The sequence below is a fragment of the Chaetodon trifascialis genome, chromosome 12 (assembly GCF_039877785.1).
Source record: "Chaetodon trifascialis isolate fChaTrf1 chromosome 12, fChaTrf1.hap1, whole genome shotgun sequence".
Taxonomy (NCBI): Eukaryota; Metazoa; Chordata; class Actinopteri; order Chaetodontiformes; family Chaetodontidae; genus Chaetodon; species Chaetodon trifascialis.
The window spans coordinates 3,259,900-3,283,407 of record NC_092067.1 but is presented as its reverse complement, the minus strand read 5'-3'; the positions used below and the strand labels follow the sequence as shown (position 1 = coordinate 3,283,407).

At 43.6% G+C, this 23,508-nt stretch overlaps 1 protein-coding gene across 1 annotated transcript; it reads left to right on the top strand.

The window, feature by feature from the left end:
* Nucleotides 1–1,581: 1,581 nt before the first annotated feature.
* On the top strand, nucleotides 1,582–23,440 carry rftn2 (raftlin family member 2). Its single transcript, XM_070976125.1, has 9 exons — nucleotides 1,582–2,001; nucleotides 13,139–13,319; nucleotides 14,402–14,510; nucleotides 15,671–15,845; nucleotides 16,198–16,416; nucleotides 18,326–18,432; nucleotides 18,844–18,947; nucleotides 19,072–19,153; nucleotides 21,541–23,440. The coding sequence occupies exons 1-9, from the start codon at nucleotides 1,863–1,865 to the stop codon at nucleotides 21,742–21,744; spliced, it is 1,320 nt and encodes a 439-aa protein (XP_070832226.1). The 5' UTR covers nucleotides 1,582–1,862; the 3' UTR covers nucleotides 21,745–23,440.
* Nucleotides 23,441–23,508: the final 68 nt, after the last annotated feature.

The following is a 23,508-nucleotide window of genomic DNA, read 5'->3' as shown; positions in this document are numbered from 1 at the left end:
GAATTTCATAGCAATCCATCTAAAAGGCTGGTTGTTGACATGTAGTACAGGACCAGCCAACAAACACGGCCCTGCACGGCTGAAAGTGGCTTCATTCAGCCTCCACCTTCCCGAAAGCATGAAAGTCTGCCAGAGTTCACGGCAGGCAGCGCCGTCTGTTATGGGTGAAGAAACACAAAGGACATAAAGGATTCTCTTTCTGTGTGATAATATTATTTCTCAGCCTGTAGCCACTGACGACTGAAACTTTCCCCTCTCTTCACGCACAGACAGCGGCCGTTACTCGCTGACCACAGAGCGTTGAACAGACGTGACTTCAAAATAAAAGCATCAATCCACTGGGAGCAGATCGAATCAAAGCACAGTTGATGAGATTAGCATATTAATCAATTCCTCAACGGAAAAGAACTGTCTTGGATGTTTAATTGTTAAATTGCTCATGAAGTGAGAATATCCGAGAATTGGCTGCTTTAGTCTGTTTCATGTAAAGTCACATGAAGTGTTTAGGATTGTGGCTGAGAAGATCTCTGATTTGTCCTGATAGCATCATGAGAATTGGGACAATCTATCATTTAAATGACTAGGAGGACGAAAATGTCATCTCGGCAGCGTATAACAATTGGATACAACAACCAAAATTGAATACTCATTAAAAATGCAAAGTAGTCTCGTTGATTGTAGTATATCAGTTTATATATAAATGGTAAAAGACAAAAAACAAACAAACTGTTTTACAACATGGGGAATGCAGTCTATATTTAAAATTAAAATAGGTGGAGAAGTTGTCACAAGACATTTCTTTCTTCTACCACTCAGAAGTATGAGACAATCTGATGTGACCATTCTTTAGACCTATATTTTTTAACACTTTTACCACTATTAAGGAGAGATCAGTCCATCATTAAGCAGCACATAACAATGTTGGACAACTGTATAACTAAAAGAAATAAGGTTGCAATTGATTCATCATTTGACCAAGAAAAAGTCTGGAAATAGAGCAAACCCATTACGATTTCCTATCCTAAAATCCCAGTTGACATTTTGAATTAGGATTTTGAAAATTTTATCACATCAACAGTCCAAAACCAAAAGATAATCAATTTGCTCTCATAAAAAAAACAAAAAACAAAAACAAAAACTAGAAGAAACGCAACTAATATTTGCATTTGTGAAGCTGGAACCAGTGACTATTTGGCTTTGCTATTAACAATAAAGACTTCAACAATTAATCGATTATCAAATCAAATCAAATCAAATTATCAAATATGAAAAAAAAATGCAGCTTTAAACTGGTTCACATGAATCCAAGTATTAAGACCTCAAGTTACAAAATAGATACAGGCTTATATCAATAATGGCTGTGTAAAAATAACCCCCCCCCCCCCCCCCCCCCCCCCAAAAAAAAATAAAAAAATACACAGAAAGTGAACAAAACACTAAATTGTAACACTGAGTATGGATGGATTATTCTGCGTTGTTTATTTCAATATCTTATTTTGAAATTTCGAAAGGAAGTTGAATTATCCTTGCCAGCTTGACTGTGGGGAAACTTTGTTTCCAGGGAGCGCGCTCCTCCTCTCCACACTTCTGACTCGCGGCCACATCAGCGGGACACTTTTTCAAGAAAACAGGCGCCTCATGGAGTAACACTTCACTCCGCTCCTCTCTTCTTAAACTTGGGGGCTTGTCGCTGTTCCAGCTTTGCCGCTGCGTATCTGTGACCATTCAGAGGGATTAACAGGGAGGACGGAGAGGGATGGAGCGGTCCAGTTAAAGAGTTGAAGGCGCAGAGAAGCTCGGTCTGTCGGCTCCTCCGGTGCTCCCACCGCGCTGAGCGAAAGGCTGTCTGCGCCTCGGAGGCCATGGGCTGCGGCTTGCGGAAACTGGAAGACCCGGAGGACAGCAGCCCCGGGAAAATCTACTCCACCTTAAAGAGACCACAAGTGGAGACCAAAACGGATACCGTGTATGAGTATGTGCTGCTAGACTTCAGTTTGGAAGGTAACGGCTGAGATAATCGATGCTGCGCGCCAGCGCGTTCTAACTGCTGCTCTGTGTGTTTGGAAACGGGACATATTTGAGTGGTCAAACAACTCACGTGGAGCTGAAACGATTAGTTGATTAATCGTTCAATACGAAATTAATCGATTTCACTAGCTTTTCAAACAAAAATGAGAGTTTGATTCTTTTCTTGGTAATACGTGATAGTATAAGTTCATGTTTCAACTATTGGTGAGACAAAACAAGAAATAATAATAAGAAATATTTTCTGAGGCTAAACGACAAATCAACGAAATGGTGGGCAGATTGGTCATTAGTGAAAGTGATCATAATTTACTGTTCCACAGTTTATAGACCAATCAATCAATCAATCAATCAATCAATCAATCAATCAATCAATCAATCAGAAATATAAACAGATGCATGGATAATGTTCAGTTGCTCTACAGTACATTTATTACTCCAGCTTTCCATTAAAGGAAACTGGTGTCACTAGTTAGTCTGAATGGAGCTAAGTGCATGAGATTAAGGATGTAAGCCCTCCAGTCGGCCCCTCTTAAAAATATTATTTTGGCATTAACCATTTTCAAAAGGCCTAAAAGTGGCCCCCTGTGCTCCCCTTCAGACTATAACGGTCCTCCTGGTTCATGCAGCCTTAAAATGGTCCTCGACAGCAGACATCCTGTTGATGGTAGTTTTATTTGAACGTAGTATCACCTCACTGTTCTCAGAGGGCCTGTATTTTCCAGTGATGCTTGTCAAGTTCAGTATAGACAGACAGTGCGGTTAGTCTCCATACAGTCTTTTAAACATGGCCGTGACCCTGTCAGATTGTTACTGATGACATGTGGGTACCATGACAGCATCCAGCTCTGGACCTTTCCTAGCAACAGGGCTGTCTGTTCAGCCTATCTAGAAATAGGTCACACAAGGTTTTTTCCTGTCTTTGCTAATAGTCCTTCTCCCCTCAGCGCACACATAAACACACAGTCATTCATGCACACACACTCCTTCCCATGTGGTGGGCATGCAGCAAAATGTTATACCCTCCTAGAGGAAAGCCCACCTGCTGTGATATAGAGTCTAATTTGAACATGTGTGGCAGTCACTGATGGCCAAGGGTTGCCATTTTTCAGGGATAATCCCTTCATCTGGTCCTCAGACTGGCTGTTTTGACTGTGACCTATTTGGAAGGCAACAGTGATTAAGGTCTGAACGGGCCCTCGCATGTTAACAGCATGCCAACACGATAATGAATGATGGAGGAAAGTGCTGCTCTCAAAATTAAGGGGATCAGGGAAGTAAAGTGTGTATCCCGCCTTCTAATGACTATAGGATTGTCCAACATACAGCGTGGAGCCAGTCCTGTCTGTCCCGTCATGTGCTGTGGACTCACTTCAAAGTAGAGCTGGAATTAACAATTATTTTCATTATGGATCAAACCAAGGTGATGTCCTCTGACGGCTGTTTTGTCAGACCAACAGTCTCAAACCCAACGATATTTTACCTGCTGTCACAGAAGACTAAAGCTTGAGACAAACTACACATAAAGGCGATACACATGCCGTCATCAGCCACTGATGTCGTTTGCAAATGTCAAACATTCTGAAGTTTCTCCATGAGAACAGCTGGCAGCAGCTGGATCTGAACATCTGGGATTCTTTACATAACTCACTAACTGGAACAGACAGCAGTTAAAATGTGTGTCCCCTCCTGAAGAGAAAGTGCATTTTTGTCATTTTTGCTCAACAAATTAGTTCTCTGTCAGTCTTTATATTCCTTATTGCACATTCAATTTAAATTCACACACTGGCGAAAAGACCAGATTCTCACATTTGAGGTGCTGGAACCAGAGAGTGATGTTTCCTTGATAATGACTTGAACAGCTAAGTTCGGGAACTAATTTATTTATTCGTTTGCTGGCATGACTAACCCATTGATCCAGAAATTTTTCAGCTCCGATAAGAACCCAAGATTGAAATTTTACCCAATTTCCCAGCTTGCAGTTGAAGTTGACCCTGACAAACAAATAATTCAGAGTCATGTTTTGGAACGTCAGTGTGGACGACGTGATATATTTAAAAATGCACTTGCAAAGCTCAGAGTAGAAATCACTGAGGCAGCATCTTCACATTTGTAGCTGCCACTGAGTGTCGCTTTGACGTTCAAATGACAGAAGATCCTAGCAGCAGGTCATATCAGCTGTCACTGATCAATGTTCATTCTGTGACTAAGTGGACGGCCGGTGTGGCTGGTGTCCGGTTTGTGTGCTCTGTGGAGCCGCTGTCTGTACTCAGCTCATCATTTGTGTGGGAGGAAGCTTTACTCTGTAACTCCACTCTGTCACTGCCAGTGGAATTGTGATTGTGAGACTTTCTGTTGTCCCAACAACTCCAATGTAGTGCCCAGTGTGGACACATAAATGTGGCCCTTTTTGTTCTCCCCTCAGAGCTTCCTTGGTGAGTGGACGACAGGCTGTCTGCTGTCACCCAGCAGCAGACAGTCGTGACCTGTGACAGTAGCGAACGCTCCTCTGTGTGCTCTGACTCTTTGTGCCTGTTGTCAGCAGGGGGTCATGGGTTCTGCTCTCACACAGACTCACAGATATATACACTTCAGACAGAGTGTGTGTATGTGTGTGTGAGTGAGTCATAGCCTGTGTCTGGATCCACCTCAGACACCAGTAGTCAGACTGGGAGATAAATTGAGGATAAATTTCAGAATCTTGTCTGAGTTGTTTGGCAGATCAACAGTATCCAGCTGTGAGACTTTTTCACTGGCAGATCATCATGACATCATCATGAGCGCTCATTACTCACATCACTGACCGCCAAACGTGGTTTGAGTAGTACCCTCTCAGTGTGCAGCTCGGTGGTCTGTGGGGTTGACTGTAGTCGGCTGGTCTATGCGGTTTCGTAATTCAATTAAAGTAATCAAGTATTCTGCTTATAGTTTTCATTTTAGGTCATTTCATACGTGACAACATATGGAAAACAAATGTAAAACTACGGTAATTCCCTTCAGATTCTTGTTTTAGTTCTGCCATGATAGTGTCCTAGCTGTCTGCCTTCAGCTGTCTACCTGAGGCTGGTGCTGCGTGCATACTAAATTAATGGCAGGTTGAAGAAAGTCTTACATTTCTATAAATGTAATGTTCACATTGATGGAGGGTTAATTTTGCATTTCAGATGTTGGCGTCGCAGCTAACAACATTAGCTTTAGTGGAGCTAGCTCCAAAGCAAAGGAGCTTTTTGCTTGATGTACGTGGACAGCAGCTCCGGTGTTTGCTCGTTTCTGCCTGTAGTAATTAAAGGAGCCACTTAAATCAAACACCTAGAAGTAAATGAGTTTTGAGGGGTTTGTTTGTTTTGTGCTCCATCATTCAGAGCAGGGCAGCTTTTCATATAGTTCTGCCACATGGTTTCATGAAGTGTTAGCACCACCTACTGGACTGATTGGATTTGATAATAGTCAAATAATAATCATAATCTGCACACAGTGATTATTAAGAGAAAAACTTCTTTTTAAACAGCAGGAAAATGAGTCATTGGAACATTCCTTATGTTATGTGATTGATCACCTGAGCTGCTTTTTACGATGGGAGGAAAAGAGGAAAACAACACACTGGGCTCTATTTTTGATTCCCCCGCCGGTGCGGCACAGGCAGGGCGCAAAGTCAGGTCCACTTCGCTGATGGGGTGACGTGAGGGCACGACTCCGCTGGTTTATGAAAATTCACTTGCCCGGCGGTGCGCTGCTGGCGCACAGAGTTGACCAGGTCTGGGGTGGCGAGCTTTCAGTGCACTTTTGCGCCACCGGCGTGGACCGAAGTGGAACGAAAATCCAAATCCGCCGACTGATTATGCCAACACCTCCCCCTCGGGGTGATTCCAATCACCATTAATCATCTTCAGTTTGGTGATGGCTGGTACCCTCAGAGGCATTTCTTTCTTTCCTTTCCAGCACTATAAGTTGTTTACTTCAGTAACCTTATTTAATGAAGTAGGTGTTAAGTATGTCTTGGTTTAGTCAGTCACGTTTCCTCTGACCAAATGTAAAGATGAAAAGACCCTCAAAAAGCCTATCTGTGCTACTAAATGTGTGTTTTCCTGGCTGTGATCCAGATTTAAACCAGGCTGCATTCTCACTTCAAATGAGGCTCTGCAGGGTTTGTTGTCCAGTTTGAAAGCTCCTCCATGATGGAGAGGATATCTGATGTGCTCCCAGATTCACTCAGGGTGCCGTCACCTCCCAGACGGAGCCCAGCCTGGGAAAATAAAAATACTCACTGATTAAACAGTACACATGGGAAAGATGCCGAAGTTTCCTGAAAGCATTAAATAAACACGACGGCTATAATGGTTTGTGTATTCGAGCAGAACCGTGGCAGTGCGCAGGTCCTGGTCCAGTGCAAGCAGCCACAGATGTTGCATACTAATACCCAAAAATATTGGCTCCAACACGCTTAATGCAGAACCAAGTGCTCTACCCAGAAACTTTCAGCCGTACGCCGTTAGCAGCATGTGCTGAGGTTAGCACAACAGGCTAACAAGTATACAAGTCAGGCGCACTGTGGCAGGCCCAAATGAAAGCTGCCTGCCTGCCTGCCTGTGCGCTTTGTGTTAGCTTAGCCACATGAGCGATGGAGAGAGCCATGGATGAGAGCAGCACAGTGTGCCAGTGTTGCTTCGCTCTTCTGCAGTACATAGATGTTTTCATGTTTGTTATTCTATTCATTTAGTATGGCACCTGACTAATTGTCTGAATGGTCAGCAGTGTGGATTTAGGGTGATCTCTTGGATTCTGTGTTAACCTTCAGTCAGTACCTCGTCATGGCTGCCTACTCGATTCATCCAGCGTGAGCGTGGATGTTTGCAGGCTCTGTCCGTGCAGAAAGGCCGATTAAAGCGTACAGTCTGAGTGAACACAACGTACAAGATGAATGGATGAATGCAATCACAGTGTCTGCCCAGCATGAATCGGCTAATTTAATTTTAATTGAGTTTATTGAAGGAGAAGGTGTCAGAGTCAGTAGTCTGCAGCTTTGAGGCCTCTGTGTTTTCCAGTATTAATAACACATCTGTCAGCACATTCCGTTCTTGACGAGCACCTGGCTAACAGATGCCTTATGTTTGGAGAGGTCTTTATATCTTCTTGCATATCTTGTCAGACTGCTTTTGTGTAATGGCTTTTGTTGAGGCAAGTTTCACCACCTCCAGCACAGTCTGAGTCTGTATCCTATTTGAAGTCCTTATGAATATTAGCTATCTTAGCTAATATCCAGTTTTTGACCACGAGGATCACTGCACAGCACTGTTTTTAGAAATGGATCCCTGTCTTCTTTTTATGTCTTGCACACATACCAGCATGCAGCACGGACGATATGACCTAGAATTTATACTATCTAAAAATGATGAATTATGAGGCGGTGACAGCTTTATAAAGCTTCTCTCTGCCTAATGCTGAGCACACCCAGTACTTTGTATCAGGTAGATTAATGTGGATAAACCTACCATTACATGATGCTGGAGATAAGACTAATCAGTTTTGTTTTTTCAGATTTTACCAGGAAATAGTCAAAATTATTTTAATGAAGCAGAAAAAGCAGATTTTGACAGATCAGGCACTGTCACATGCTCACACACACACACACACACACACACACACACACACACACACACACACACACACGTTGTGTTTATATCACTTGTGGGGACATTACATAGACTTACCATAATCACTATTTGCCTGTTCCTAACCCTGTACCTAACCTAACCTTACCTAACCCGTAACCCTATCCTCAGTCTGCACCCTAAAATTTAATGATTTACATTAAGGGGACCTGCATTTTGTCCCCATCAGGGAGGTCAGTCCCCACAATGTGACTGTGTAAACAGATTGTTGTCAGTCCCCACAACGTGATAAATACCTGGACACACACACACACACACACACACACACACACACACACACACACACACACACACACACACACACACACACACACCTGTGTATCTCACGTTGTCCAGTAGCAGCAGTGCTCCCAGTTAGCTTGGCCTTGTTTTGCTGTGAGAGAGGAGAGTGGACATGGGGCTGGGCCAGAGGCAGCACTTCAAAGCACCTTGCTAATACTTTCCTGAGCTGAGCACTGATAGCTGGGCTCATAAGAGAGTGAAGAGCCATGGACTCTAAAGGGGTTTTTAGAGGTATTGATCTTTATTAAAGCTCAGCCCAGTGAACAGCCCCTCTGTTCTCTTCTGTTCTGTTCTGTCCTACACAAAATCTTGTCCGATTGTTTTGACCTTTGTTCCATAGTACCCCCATTTTTGATTTGATTTCAGGGTAATTGAGGAATTACTGTTCACCCAGTTGATGGAGTGATGATGGAGAGCAGATGGGACAGGATGTTAAACTGTTTTTGGAGTTCCTCAGTGGACTCATAGTCTAAGGACAGAGTGTAGAGCCCCTTTAGGCAATTTGTGACTTTTGATGTTGGGCTGTATAAATAAAACTGACTTGACTTTAGTGTGGATGGTGTTTTTAGCCATGTGCTTCAGAGATAGTGTTGTCAGTCAGCTGTTTGGCCTGCCACTTTGGTCCAAACCAATGTCTTGACTATTATTGGATGGATTGGAGTTATTTTGGACAGACATTCATGTTCCTCAGATGATGAATCCTTGTGCCTTTGGTGCTCTCCTGACCTTTACTCATGTGGCACCATGAGGTTGACATTTACCAGTTTGAGTAACAGCGATGGGATGGATGGTTTGGTACACACAATCATGTCCCCAGATGATTCTTAACTTCAGCTACTTTGTCTTATGAGTAATTACTTGCAAAACTGATGATATATTGTGTTTACAGGTAATTCGCAATTAGTTAATCATGAAGACATCAAAATCCTGTTTCTTCTTGTGATAAATGATTTTCTGTATGAGCTCACCGTGAGGCGTGTGTGACAGAATAATAGCTTTGGCCTGTATCTCCCTACGCATGGAGCAGTGTCATGCAAAGACTTGAACTGGGCTATGAAATGAATTATGGGTAAGAGGATGATATGTAGGCTGCACACTGACGGCAGGTCAGGACTAGATGAGTAAATGGAGGATACAAAGGGATTTGCAGGCAGAGAGATGGCTTAACCTGATGTGGCGTGTTTTCATGGCTGGTTGGATGAACTGAAGGAGGGACAAATGAAAAGGCAGTTGAAGAAAATATAAAAGAGAAAAGAAAAAAGAAGAATAGAAGAATAAAAGAAAATATCTTCAAGATAAGCTCACTGTCCTGATTGTTAAAGGGTTTCTATCTGCCTGCTCTTTATTATTTCTAGAGATTAGTGCAATTTTCACTAATCTCTGACTAATCTGAGAATCTAATGATGGATCTTTTCAGATTTGATTTGATTATTAAATTTAGAGGAGATTTGAAGGGCAGTGCAAACCTAGCAACTCACATTCGCACACAAGAGGACGATATGTAGGCTGCACACTGATGGCAGGTCAGGACTAGATGAATAAATGGCTTATACAAAGCGATGTTCAGTCAGTAATTATCTGGGATGGCAGCTTGTGCCTTACTTTGGTCCACACCTTTGGATGGATTTCCATGAAATAACTTGTGATCTAAAGGTGATGCCTAGGCGATGGCACATTATATTGGTTTCGAGGCCACTACTGTGTTGTCTTGTCCACTCTTGCTGCTCTCACTGTGTTTTCTGAACTGAAAGAGAGTGAATATTGGACTTCCTTTCATCAGGGTTAGCCCCACTGCTAACCTTATGACTTAAATTGTGGAGGTGACTTAGCAAATGAAAACAACCCTTTGCAGTCACATCCCTGATTATATTGTGTACCTGTTTCACAATATATGCCAGTAAATCTGGCCCAGTCACTAGAGCTGTGACGTTAGTTCATTGATTAGCTCTGATCAGATGAGGACCTTTGAGTGATGCGTTTGAGAACCCCTGGCCTAAACGATGTGACATGAATGGCGTTAGACCTACTAAACCTCAGCATGTTAGCATTGTCGGTGTGTTGGAATGTGAGCGTGTTAGCATGCTGATGTTAGCATTTAGCTCAAAGCACCACAGTGTTTAAATAGAACTTCTCAGAGCTGCTTGTTTTTCCTGCTAGTGTTACTCTTTGTTTTCTTTGCTCCTTTTTGCCAGACAGCGTTCTCCTTTCCACACCTTCTCCAGCCCATAATATTCATCTTGTAACCCTGCTTGTCTTTAAACCCTCCTCCCTCCCTCGCCCTCCCACCTCTGGCATGCCTCTCAGTTGTTGCTCAATTGCTCTTGAGCCCCAAACCCCCATCCTGCCAGTTCCCACCTATCCATAATTCTCTGCTTCTGTTCCCCTTTTTTACCCTCTGTGCTGGACCTCCCTTCTTCCTCTCCCCCACCTCCTCCACCTCCTCCTTTTTTATTCCCCCTCACAGCACTGAACAGAGGCCTTAGTGTGCTGGTTGATGGGGCCAATGGCAGCAGGATGGGAGGGGGTGTGAGGACTGAAAGCAAGGGAGGGGAAGAGCAAAAGACCTCAACAAAGCCTTGGTTAGAGGTGTGTGTGTGTGTGTGTGTGTGTGTGTGTGTGTGTGTGTGTGTGTGTGTGTGTGTGTGTGTGTGTGTGTGTGTGTGTGTGTGTGTGTGTGTGTGTGTCCGTGCATGCGTGCGTGCATGACGTCATGGTCCTCCTGGGAGCCACTGACTGCACTGGAGTTGGCTGATTTTTGAGTGACCATCCAGACACTGTTGGTGATCCACGTTTGACTGGACCGGCTCTGTTTTGTCAGGAAGTTGTCTTAGAAGTTGCACATCCACAGTGAAGCATCGACTGGCTCCACCAGCTGCAACATGCAAGCTTGTGTTAAATTTAAATTCACCTCAAGTGTTTGGAGTGGGCTTCAAACCCACAGGAATGCCAGTAAACTGTAGCTATGTTTGCCCGGCCCCTGCTTTAGTGGTGTCATTGAGGTAGTGGTGGTCTTCAGGCTCATAATGGAGCCAGACAGCCCATTCAGAGGCTGCAGTGATCTCAGCTGTGAGCTGGTCTCCCCAATCTCTGGGCTGTTTGTTCATGAGAATGTGGGGGGTTGTAGAGAGGAATGCTCTCTTTCTATCCTTCTCTCTCTCTCTCTATCATACACACTCGTACACACACACACATATATACATCTATATATAAAATTTTGGAAAAATTGGAAGCAAGGCAAAGGGAGAAAACTGTGCGTGTGTGTGTGAGAGAGAGAGAGAGCGTGCATGCACGCGCACATGTGTGACATTTTAGGAAAGTGAGGACATTTTGGCTGGTCCTCACCACTTCAAAGGGCTGTTTGAGGGTTCAGACTTGGTTTTAAGGGAAAGGGTGGGGGTGATGGTGCAGGTTAGGGTAAATCATTAGGGAATGCATTGTGCGTGTGTGCGCGAGCGCGCGCGTGTGTGTGTTTGTGCATGCGTTTGTGCTTTGGGGCTCACAGCCAAGCTCCTCTGTGAACAGCCACTCTTTGTGGACACAGGAAGTGTGGTGATGGTCACAGGGATTTCCAGCCAGGGTTTCAAGAAAGGCAACACAACACTTAACCAGCACACAACTCTGAGCACTGACTGCACACTTTATCGCTGTAACTGGTGAGGAAATATAAGATGGGTGGACTAGATGACAAAATTTCTGACTTGAGACCTTTTCTTGAAAATAATTTTGAGTGTTTCCTTCCTTCAAGCCTGCACAGTCCTCTAAAGGTGTTAATTTAATTGTAGAAAATCTTGACAAACCTGTGATATGAATCTAGACCCAAATCAAAACACACACAGATAGACAGTCAAGCTGTAAAGTCCTGTCGAGATCACAGATTACAGCCCTGTACAAGGATGACTGTGGAAAATTTCAAGTGATGCAAACCACTAAATGCACACATGCACACACATACACACAGACACACACACACACACACACACACACACACACACACACACACACACACACACACACACACACACACACACACACACACACACACACAAGATGACAAGTGTGGTTAAGGGGCTGGATGGTTAACCAAAGCAACTAACAAGTCAACAAGTTACATAAGTACAAATAAAATACACCCTTCAAAATTCAATTCAATATTCATCATTTTGTTGTAGCATCAGGCACCTTTACTGAAATGAAAACTATCGAAATGATAATGAAAAGTTAGTCACAAGCCCATTACCCAAATAATACCACAGCAGCATAAAGTTAATATTCAGTGCAACCAAACATAAGAATATTTCTGTGTGTGTGTGTGTGTGTGTGTGTGTGTGTGTGTGTGTGTGTGTGTGTGTGTGTGTGTGTGTGTGTGTGTGTGTGTGTGTGTGTGCGCGTGCGCGCGCCAGTTTGCAGTGGTCAGAAAAACAACATCAGACATCACAACTGGACTCAGGACATTAAAACTCCCAGATCAAGCAATAGCACACATTTTTAGTCTCCATAAGAAGTATCTTCATATTCAGAATTGCAAGAGGGTTGATGTAATGGAGGTGCTGGTGACATGTCAGTTTCACACATCATAGGATCTGCATTGACCATATACATGGAAGTGTGTGGGTAGATGGTTCCATATGTGACATCTTCATAAATATTGCACCCAGATGGATGACAGATTTCCTACAAAAATCCAAACATAACTGAAATGAAAATAAATGGTAAGCATCATCATCTGCATTCCTGTCCTGCACACCCTGTGTGTTTGTGTATATGTTTGTGCATCCTTTCCTCTCACCAGCAGCCGTGAGAATAGTGATGTTAAAGTCATTATAGAGGAGTGGGGATATGGGGAGGTTGGAACGCTAAAAACAGGACAGAGTGTTAAGAGTGTGCTGAAAGAAATGAGCTCAGAAACCAACTTAAGCTTTTCCATGAATGCATCATGCCACCACTTTTTATTACTAATCTGCACTTTAAACTGCATTCCCAGGCCATCTGTTCAAATATAGAAACACAAAAATACCCCCCAAAAATCTTGTTTTGCCAGGTGCCAAAGTAACTTCCATGCAGCAGGTGGCATGGCATGAAATCATGTGGCAGTAACCTTGATAGACCAGCTCCACTGTGTTTTACTGACTTGTTTCCTACCCATCATTTGTCCATCCGTGCAGGTAGCCGTCCTACGGTGCAATATGTGGCTTCACTTTCGGAGCTGCCCCAGGCCCTGCAGCCCTACTACACACAAGGCTATGTCCTGGCCGCCTTGCACCCCATCATCCTGTCTGTGGGCCGAACCCGCTCTTTGCCCTACAGCCTGCTTTACCGCGCCATCCTGGCCCGTCCAAGACCCAGGTACACACACCCTAACCCTGTTTCAGACCTTCAACCTAAGATGAAGCTCTGATTTTCATACTTTTACTGTCTTTTCATTAACATGTTGACATATAAGCAAACCCACATATTTATAAAGTAACCAGCAGTCTGTTTCAGATTGAGATCTCTTCTGAAGAGAGCTGAAGCTTTAAAGTTGTGTCCTGTAGTTACAAGACTGAAATGAGAGTAGGAGATGTGAGGTAGTTTGGAAGCTTTGTGTTGAGCTTCATAGAAAAATGTCATGAGATAATTGTTTCGTTTTGTCAGTAAGGATCAAATGCTTTTGAGGGTCAATAAAGATGACTGCATATAAAATGCGTGTGCCTCCCCTCCCTCTGCCACACATGCCTTCACACTGTGGCGACATGTTCACGACCATACTGTCAAGTAAATAGATGAATGATAGATGAAGTCAGCTGCATTTTTAATGCAGAGCCATGCTAGGAGGTCAGACTGGTGAGCCTGGAGGAGGGAGAGACTATGTTTTGGTTTGACTTGGTCTTTGTGTCTGCCATGATTACTATTGGCTAGAAATCCACCCAACAACAGGGACCCCACTGCAGCCAATGGAGATGAAGTGTCTCTGATCTCTGAGGTTTGATAGGTTGGCGTAAGTCTGATGCTAATTTTAATTGCATAAGATGACGATGGCTGTAGAGGGGAATTTGTTGTTATTGATGGTATTTTTAAGCAAAATTGAAGGGTAGTACTGTGTGACTGTTCTGTTACTTCACAGAAATTCAGTTTAATACTGAGTGTGTATGAACTGTCATCCCTTCAGTCTCTTCTTCAGTTGTTTACCCTTCACATAATTGCTGAGACAGTGGTTGGTAGCCTTCTCCTGCTGAGCCTATAAAAGCTTTATGTGTTGGTGTTTGCAGCTCTGTGACAGTAACAAGTGAACTATGAACCGTCCAGCTGGACAGGTTCAATAGATTTGGTGCCATTGACACAGAAGCTGCCCACCGAGAAAAGAAAAACCTACGTCAAACACCGATACTGTTAAACTTGTCTCACTGGTTGTCTAAGAGATGTTTTTGTCTGTCTGTGTGTGCCATCAGTAAGCAGACGGCGTCCATGTGTCACAGTGTGCCCATGTTGAAGGTGGAGGAGTGGCCATTACCTGGAGAGTCGCTGACGGGTGACACGGTCAGAGCGCTCATTGACAGGGTCAGTAATATTTACTGCAGCTTAGCAGCCCCATAAATAAATGAACACATCTCAATATGGGTTGGCAATCCCCCAAGGGGTTGCAAGATAAACGTATCATCAGCAGATAAATAAAGCAATAAAGAACAAATTCTGTGTACATTCATCCATCTAGACCTCTAAAGCTCTCAAATAAGTAAAATACTAGATGCTTCAAAAGGGAGATATTGGATATTTTTTCTTTATAAGGCCTTTAAAGTCTCAAAAATATGTCAAATCCTGGACACATCATCTTTTTAGATGATGATTCTTAAAACAAGCTTGAAAAAAAGTGAAATACTCAATACCTTCTTTTCTGCAGGCCTCTAAAATCACCGAAGTAAATAAGATATTGCATGATTTCAGGCCTCTTAAGTGAAATATTGGATATTTCCACCTTTTCAGCACTGTAAAAAAATCTCTGTGTGGAATACTTTCACTTTATCACAACTTGTGTTCAAAATAGGTACTCAATAATTCCAACTTTTTAGGATGCCTAAAAATAAGTTTACTTTTCAGCTTTTCTGGTCTCTAAAAGTCTAAATTAGGAAAAATGTTGGACACTTTCACCAAGTCAAGATTTAAGGGATGAAATTTTAAGTTGGATATTTTTCTGTTAATATGACTTTGACTGAATCAGTGAATTTCTGAATATGATGCTGATTTGTGGAGAATAATTCTGTGTACGCACTGACAAAGTTTGCCCCTCTGGGTTAAAGGATAATGCATGGTAAGTGTCCAGAAGTGTAGGTTTTCTATGTTGGCCACCTCAGAGGGCATTATGGAGCTTATACTATTGCCTTCTGCCAAAGAATACATCAACAGAATCATATTTTGGGAAATGGTGATTTTAACTACGAGATAAATCTGTTATGTGTGATCCTTTAATTGGATGCTGTTGCTCTCTGGGAAACTGAGCCATTGCGTGTGCTCTCATTGAAAATGCCACTAAATTCTGTTCAAAGCAGACCCAGCACACTGGAAGCCATGCACTTAACAATTTTTAGCCATTTTTGGGGGATTTCTATTACTCTCAAGCAGCTCTACCTGTGTCATGTTTAGGAGGGAATCAAGTCTTGAACATCGCTTTATTGTAATGGTGAGCGAGATGGTCACAGCGTGGCTGGTTGTCTTTCTGACAGGTGAACAGCAGTGCCCGGGGGGGCGTTCGATTCATTGGCTCGGTCCTCCAGCAGGTGAGCGGGATTACCAATGGCAGAGTGCATAGTCCGAAGAGGGGCTGTCGCTCCCCTCCACGTACCCCGCCTGGTACGCCACCTGGAGACAGAGAGCTGGAGGAAAACACCTACAGTCCCGGTGAGACAGTCACTGTCCTTCTCATTAAACTCATTTCTGCCATCGCTCCCTGTTGGTGTCTCCATCAGCAGCTGAGTGTCAGTTTGATTTTTCCTGTGGGGACAAGATGTAAAATTTGACTGCTGAACTCATTGACTCAGGTTTCAGGGATTACCTATTCCGTTTTCTGCCCTGAGATTAAAACCTTTCTTTCACATTTTTAATTCTGCAAAAGCTACCCTCTGTTCAGGAACGAAGAGGTAACAGCCAGTATGTAGGTTAATGTAGTGCCTTTCTGTCAAAGCCAATCTTGTTGACAAGCGTTCCAGTTTTTCTCCTCATCCGCTCGCTCTTTCCTCCTCCCTCCCTCCAGACTTGAGGTTACTGGTCTTCTTCCACTCGTGGGCTCCAGGCTGTGCTCCTCTGGACTCACTGGCCTGTCAGTACCACCAGGGGGCGCTCTCCATGCGCGTTTCCAGGAAGGGCCAGGTGGTCAGTGCCCTGGAAGCTGATTGGCTGGAGCTGACTGCTGCCTACTATCGGAAAGGCTGGTCGTTGGTGGACTCCTTCGTGTACTGGGACACACCCAAAGGTTGGTTGGATGTTGGATTGACTGTGGCTGAAGCTGTACTCTTCAGCACACACTGTTACCAGCATCATCATCACATCAGCAGAGCACCAGAAGGTCCAGTTTCCTGACGAACTAACGACTGGTGGCTTTTCCTTTTGTGGTGTGTTGACAATTATTAGGATTGCTATGAAACTTGGTACACACATTCATGCCCCCTCAGGGTGAATTGTAATCATTTCGTTGCGGCCTTGACTCTCATGTAGCACCAGCATCAGGTCGAAATTTCATTTTGCCCCACACTTTGGTTTATGACCAATTTGCTAAATCAATGACTCGATGATCAGTGTGCATCTTAATGAGCTGCTATCATGGCTGTCCACTCTTAGTCTGTTAAAATCCTCCCTGATTTTGAAATATGGTGTCATCACCACACACGTTTCACTGCTTACCTGGTCAGGAATCACTAACATACGCTTGTGTTGGTTTGTTTGGAAAAGTTTGGAAGATAGCAGTCCATTGGACACAGCCTATTGAACGTTACCGTGATTAGATTTCTAGAGGCAGTTAAGCATCACCTTGCTTTTCTCTTGTCAGCGTGCAGATTTACACCAGTCTTTCTCCTCCACCCCTCCTTCAAAACCCACAGGTGTAGCAATTTGACATTGCATGAAACTTGAAATCTTTTCATAAGAAGTATCCCAGAACATCCATCCATCCATTTTCTATGCTGCTTATCCCTTTCGGGGTCGCAGGGGGGCCGGAGCCTATTTCTGTCAACGGGCGAGAGGCGGGGTACACCCTGGACCAGTCGCAGGACAATACACAAACCTTCCCTACACAAAATTACCTAAGGGCAATTTTTAGAGTCACCAATCAACCTAATGAGCATGTTGTTGGTCTGTGGGAGGAAGCCGGAGTACCTGGAGAGAACCCACGCATGCACGGGAAGAACATGCAAACTTCACACAGAAAGGCCCGACCCGGGAATCAAACCTGCGACCTTCTTGCTGTGAGGCACGCGCACTACCTGTTGCGCCACCACCCATCCCAGAACATGTGTAGTTCTATTGTGACATTTGTGATCAGCCTAAATCATCTTGAAATGAATAACGCATAACAGACCTGAACTGTTTTTCATTCAGTTAACCATATAATGATGAGTGTGGCATGGAAAACAATGTAATTATTAACACAGTTAGTAGCAAAAAGGATTCATTGTTCTTTTTACATGTATTTTATTTTTTATTTATTTACATTTTTAGGCATTTTAGATCTTCCATAGAGGAAGCCTGTAAAAAAAAAAGAAAAGGAGAACAAAAACAGCCTTAGGTTCAAAGGGCTAACGGTAGCTGGTGTTCCTTTTTATCCTTCTTCCTCTACCCTTTGCATTTTTATCTTTTCTCATAAAACAGTGATTCACACATACACACAAAATCAGTCACTTCCTGTTTTGGCTGAGGTCCCTCCCTCCTCGCTCCCACTGAATCTATATTTGGAGCTGTCTTCCTGACCTCAGCAACCTCACTTCCTGTTCCTCTGCTGAGTAGCTGACATCCACCTCATCTGTAGACCTCTGAGGCCTGCAATAAATGGAAATATACACGCTGACTCCATCCACAGGCAGCAACAAGAACCCTCCATGCTCCGCTCCTCACATGAACACATGGGAACTCAGTCAGAGCTCAACCTATTTCTAATAACTGGGTCATTATCAACCCAGTGACACGCTTTCTGCGCCTTATTTCCTTAGAGCTCTTTCAGCACTAAAGGCATTTGCTGTGTATCTATCGTGTGCTACCTGACAGCGTTATGAATTTCATTTATGTGGATTGTTCTGTTTTCTTTCCCATGAACCATATAATGACAAAAACGTGGCAATACAGAAATGTGTACACATTTTACAGTGACCTTTTGTGTGTGCATGTTTTAGGTGAGCCAGTGCCCAGATCACTGGAGGGCCTGTTCGTGTACGAGGAGAGGAGCACCTCTCCTCCTGCTAATGACACCATCGTCGTAGAGCAGTGGACCGTCATCGAGGTCAGTAGAGATTTCATGAGAGAGAGAGAGAGAGAGAGAGAGAGAGAGAGAGAGAGAGAGAGAGAGAGAGAGAGAGAGAGAGAGAGAGAGAGAGAAGATAAAATTTGTTGAAAGATGAGTTTGGCTCAGACATGTTCTCATGTGAGGGATGATAGCATAGCATTGTGTTTTTTCACACAGGCCTACTGTTGGTCTGAACGTGGCTGGACTGGGTAAAATACTTTTGATGTGTTTATGTGACTCTTTCAAGGTTCCCTCAAAAACTTAAACGCATGAAAGGCAGCCATGATCATTCAGTAACTGCTTTGTGTAGATTTAGAACGGGTTCGGGTGGTAAGACAGACATTATTTTTCAGCAGGTGACCTATCTGTGAGTGGCTCTACATTTGCATGCATTGTGTTTACACCCAGGGCTCCGACGTGAAAACAGACTACGGGCCTCTTCTTCACACTCTGGCTGAGTTTGGTTGGCTCCTCACATGTGTGCTGCCCACTCCCATTATCCGGCATGACAGGTAGATATAACACACTCTGTATCCTTAACAATGTTTTTGAAGACATGTTTGTCACTAATTCAGTCTGCTCTGTGTGTTTAAGCCTGTTCTAAAAGCCAGCTATCCCTCTGTGTTGTGTGTGTAGTGATGGGAACCTGGCCACCAAGCAGGTTGTGTTTCTTCAGAGGCCGGTCAGACGTCAGGCAGCAGGACAACCGAGGAATCAGGTGAGGGGGGGGCAGAAGGTGATAGAGTAGAGCAGGCATGTCCAAACTATTCCACAAAGGGCCGAGTGGCTGAAGGTTTTCTTTCCAACCCAGCAGCAGCACACCAGACTTGACTCATTTAATCAGCTGATCTCAGTCTTCAGACAGCTGATTGGTCAGACTGCATACTCTTGATTGGTTGGAGGAAAAACCTGCAGCCACACGGCCCTTTGTGGAATAGTTTGGACATGCCTGGAGTAGAGCCTGAGCAGCTATGAGATTATTTTACACCTAATAAAAACCAACAAGTGCGACAAAGATATGCACTGACACCAGATATTCCACAGTTGAACATTATGTTGTATGTAAAGCAGTGTGAAATGGGTCACTCATAGTGATGAACCTAAAGAGAATCACCACCTTAATCTGCAGCTCCCCTCTGCTTGCAGAGCTTTGTAGTGAGTTTCAGTTCATTGTTCAGCTGTCCAGTCCACAACTTTACTCCGCACCAAACAGCAACGTTCCAGTGTTAGAGGGGGGTATTCCAGCACCCTGTCCCACCTGGAGGAAGGTGGCTTTGAGCAGGAGGAGGGAAAGTCTGAAGTTACCTGTATGTAAGCAGGAGAGCAGGATGGATGCACCTTCTCCCTCAGACTCAGGCTGTGGACTGACTTAAGCATTGCTGGATTACTGAAGAGAATATCCAAGTGGACTCAAGACTGGCCACCACGTTCATGACCCCTTCCTTTTAACAGAGACTTGAAAGTAGAAGAACATTTTAAAATGTTTTTATTGAAGCCATATTGACAATGATGTAATCTAAATATCTAGTCCACAACTTCACTCAGCACCAAACAGCAACTAGCTGGTGAACACAGTGGAGCATTTAGCAGCTAAAGAGCCAGATATTTCACCCAGGAGTCAGTAGAGATGAAAAACAGAGCTAAAAGATGATGAGTATTGGGCTCATATACACCCCTACTTACCTGTAATAATCCAATATTAGCCTGGCAATCAGTTGAGCTTACATATAGATCATGATAGAGACTGCACAGTGGAAAATAAATGTTAAAGACCTTTTCCTATAAACAGTAAGAGTCGTCGTCAAAAGAGTGTTACATCATTAGTTGTGTGATATTTGGAGAAAAACAAGGCAATTATGTAGTCATCATCACCCATCCACAGAGGAAGGCTGATTGACAGATAGATGCATCTTTTAATGAATCCCTTAGTTGTCATGGTATGGAGAGCCTGTTTATGATGCTCCACTGCCCCCTGGTGAGCAGGGTTGAAGCTGCACTTCACTTGCTGTGGTGTTGCTCGGGCTGAAAGTGTGGCTCAGTAAAGGTTAATGATGACATGCCCTTTCAGATTGTCCTCTGTAGGCTTGCTTATTGAGACGTCTGAACATTGCTGAGACATACTTTTAAATGTAGTCTTTATAGTTTGTCTTTTGCTGTGAAAAAGACATGGATAGAAATGTAACTTGTTGGCGATGGTAGTGATTGTGGATTGCCAGCTGGGGTTTGCACCACAAAGCAAGCTCAGCTGGGTGTGTCTCTCTGGCTCTGGGTTACTTAATAATCCAATCGAGTATGAGTGGACTCAGTATGGCACAAGGTGAAACTATTCAACATAAAAATATCTATGCTCTTCATTGCCTGTTACTTTATTGTTAATTCTCGTATCCTTGTTAGGATCCTGTAGGAATGGTGACTGTTTTTCCAGTGATCTGATTGGTCAGTAGTAGGGTTCTTGGCAGGTTTTGATTAGATCTTTCTAAGTTAACTTAGTCCAGAGCAGGTTAGCAATGAAGCATTGGTTAGCATGAGATCTACCCTGGTTCAAAGTGAGCCGGCTTCATGATAGCATACAACCTGAAGCCCACACGTAGCTGGCTAACACACCCACTTCCTGGTGCAGAGCCCAGGTGTGGGATATATGTACTGTGTGGTCAGAATGTCAGTAATTAAATCATTTGAGCTGAGTATGCACAAACACAACGAAAACGACCTTTGAACCAGGAAAGCATTATTCAAGGTCAGATTGCGACAATCTGTGTGGGACTAATGAATGTTTCTTTCTTCATTTTTAATCATCATTTTTCAGAATTGTTTTCCAATGTTTGTTCATATTCCGGCTCATTTTGTTTTTATTACAAAATGAAGAGTAAAGTAGATCAAACTAGACTGACCCCAGTGATGATGTTGATGGTCTTTTCCAATACTGTGTGTGTGTGTGTGTGTGTGTGTGTGTGTGTGTGTGTGTGTGTGTGTGTGTGTGTGTGTGTGTGTGTGTGTGTGTGTGTGTGTGTGTGTGTGTGTGTGTGTGTGTGTGTGTGTGTGTGTGTGTGTGTGTGTGTGTGTGTGTGTGTGTGTGTGTGTGTGGGCGGGCCTCCCTGTCTCCAGGCTTTGGCTGTGCACAGCGACGTGTCCAGCCGCTCTGTAAGTCGTGCCGTCAGCAGCCCTGTGTCTCCAGAGGAGCGTTCTCCAACTGCTGGAGGCATCGGGGGCTTTCCAGTATTCGGAGGGGGGTATCCCAGCACCCTGTCCCACCTGGAGGAAGGTGGCTTTGAGCAGGAGGAGGGAAAGGCTGAAGTTACCTGTATGTAAGCAGGAGAGCAGGATGGATGCACCTTCTCCCTCAGACTCAGGCTGTGGACTGACTTAAGCATTGCTGGATTACTGAAGAGAATATCCAAGTGGACTCAAGAGGCTGCTCATTGGCCACCCTTCCTTTTAACAGAGACTTTAAAGTAGAAGAACTTGGCACTTTTTAAAATGTTTTTATTGAAGCCATATTGAGAATGATGTAATATATAGAAGTGGATCCATGTCCAAACTTTTATATAGGTTTGTTAGGGAGAGAAGATGGTCAAGAGAGACACTTTACACATTTAAATCCATGTTAGGGGCTTTTGTAACCTCTGAACAGTTCAGGTGCTCATGGGAAATTGCTACAGTAGTACAAAGCACAAACACTTGCACAGATTTCTGCACATTATGGAAACAGCACAGGTGGGTATATGAGAGGAAAGGGCTTGACCTTCTTTTTGACCCAGCTCACATCTTTCAATTTTGATTTGCATTCCTTCACATATTTTTGTTTCCCCTCAAGATGCTTGAACACCTTCACATCAACCTCCCCCTTATCTTCTCGTGTGTCACAATGACACAAGTTAGGCAGAGCTTTGGCCATGCAGCTTCTCTCCTCACTTAAAGGCTGAGGCAGGATGTGAGTGTCCATCCAGGAGACTCACAGCTTCCTGTGGACATTGGTACTGACCATATGCAGGCTGATGTCTGATATGCTGTTAACCCCACTGGCCCCAATGAAGGTGTTTGCTGCCTCAGATAGTACATTCAGGCAGGTATCAGTATTTCTGTGAGGAGGGTCTGGAGGATTGTAGAGTTCTGTGGTGTCACAGGTGCTATGAGTAACGTTTCAGTATTGTTAACTGGAGACATTGTTATTTACGACCCTCAAGCAAAGGGGTCCACACACCCTCCTAACTTTCCTCTGACTGGTGCCATTTCATCATTCTGGAAATGCTTAAGGCTCTTCAATGTATGCTTGAATGCTTTATCTAAGATTTGATCAGCCACTGTATCGGTGTACACGTTGTTTTTGTCTTGTTGCTTTACAGTTTCTATGGTACTGGCGAAACCTGCAATTCTCTCTGGAATGGATGAAGTTCTTCAAACACAAATGTGTTTTATTGAAATGATGACAATTTTTTTTGTTTTTGGGGGGGGGGGACTCTGCCGACTTTACACATCAGAGTCTGTTGATAGGTTTTAGTAATAGCTCTACGATTCCAAATCTCTGAACTGTCAGCAGTCAAGCTGCAGTGTGGGTAATGTAGGCACCAAGTTTTGACCAGGAAGAAGAATCTGTCAAATAGAAAGGACAGCATCTCTGGTTCTGTTTTTTAAATATCCAGTGTGACTGTTATAGAAACAAATGCTAAATTAGTGCTCTTTTTAATGCTATGAAAGGGGTACAGTTGCTTTTCAAGGACACAGTGCGGTTGTATATAATCTAGATGTTAGAATTGGTAATTGCAGAAATGGGTTTCACCTACTTGTGATGCATGTTCTTAGCGGGACGAAAGGGATCAAATGCACCGAAAATAGTTTAGGCCTTCTAGTGATGTGTACACCCCCCAGGTTTGAGTCATGGATGGATTTTAACCCCCCATCAGGGTTTACTAAATGTCAGTATTATTCCAGCCTTTCCTTTTTGGAGAGTTGTACATTTTTTTCTTTATAATTGGTGTTTTTTCTTGTATTAAACACTTCATTCCTATGCTTTGTGAGTTGTGTCCCATGAACAGCATCCTCCGCAGCGTTCATCACAGTTACACCTCACTCCAC

What these genes read in the sequence shown, in the direction of transcription:
- rftn2 (XM_070976125.1), top strand. Translation starts at nt 1,863, where the DNA reads ATGGGCTGCGGCTTGCGGAAACTGGAAGACCCGGAGGACAGCAGCCCC. An exon ending in AGCAGTGGACCGTCATCGAG is followed by an intron (nt 18,433 to 18,843) that starts GTCAGTAGAGAT and finishes GTTTACACCCAG; the next exon opens with GGCTCCGACGTGAAAACAGA. An exon ending in CCCATTATCCGGCATGACAG is followed by an intron (nt 18,948 to 19,071) that starts GTAGATATAACA and finishes TTGTGTGTGTAG; the next exon opens with TGATGGGAACCTGGCCACCA.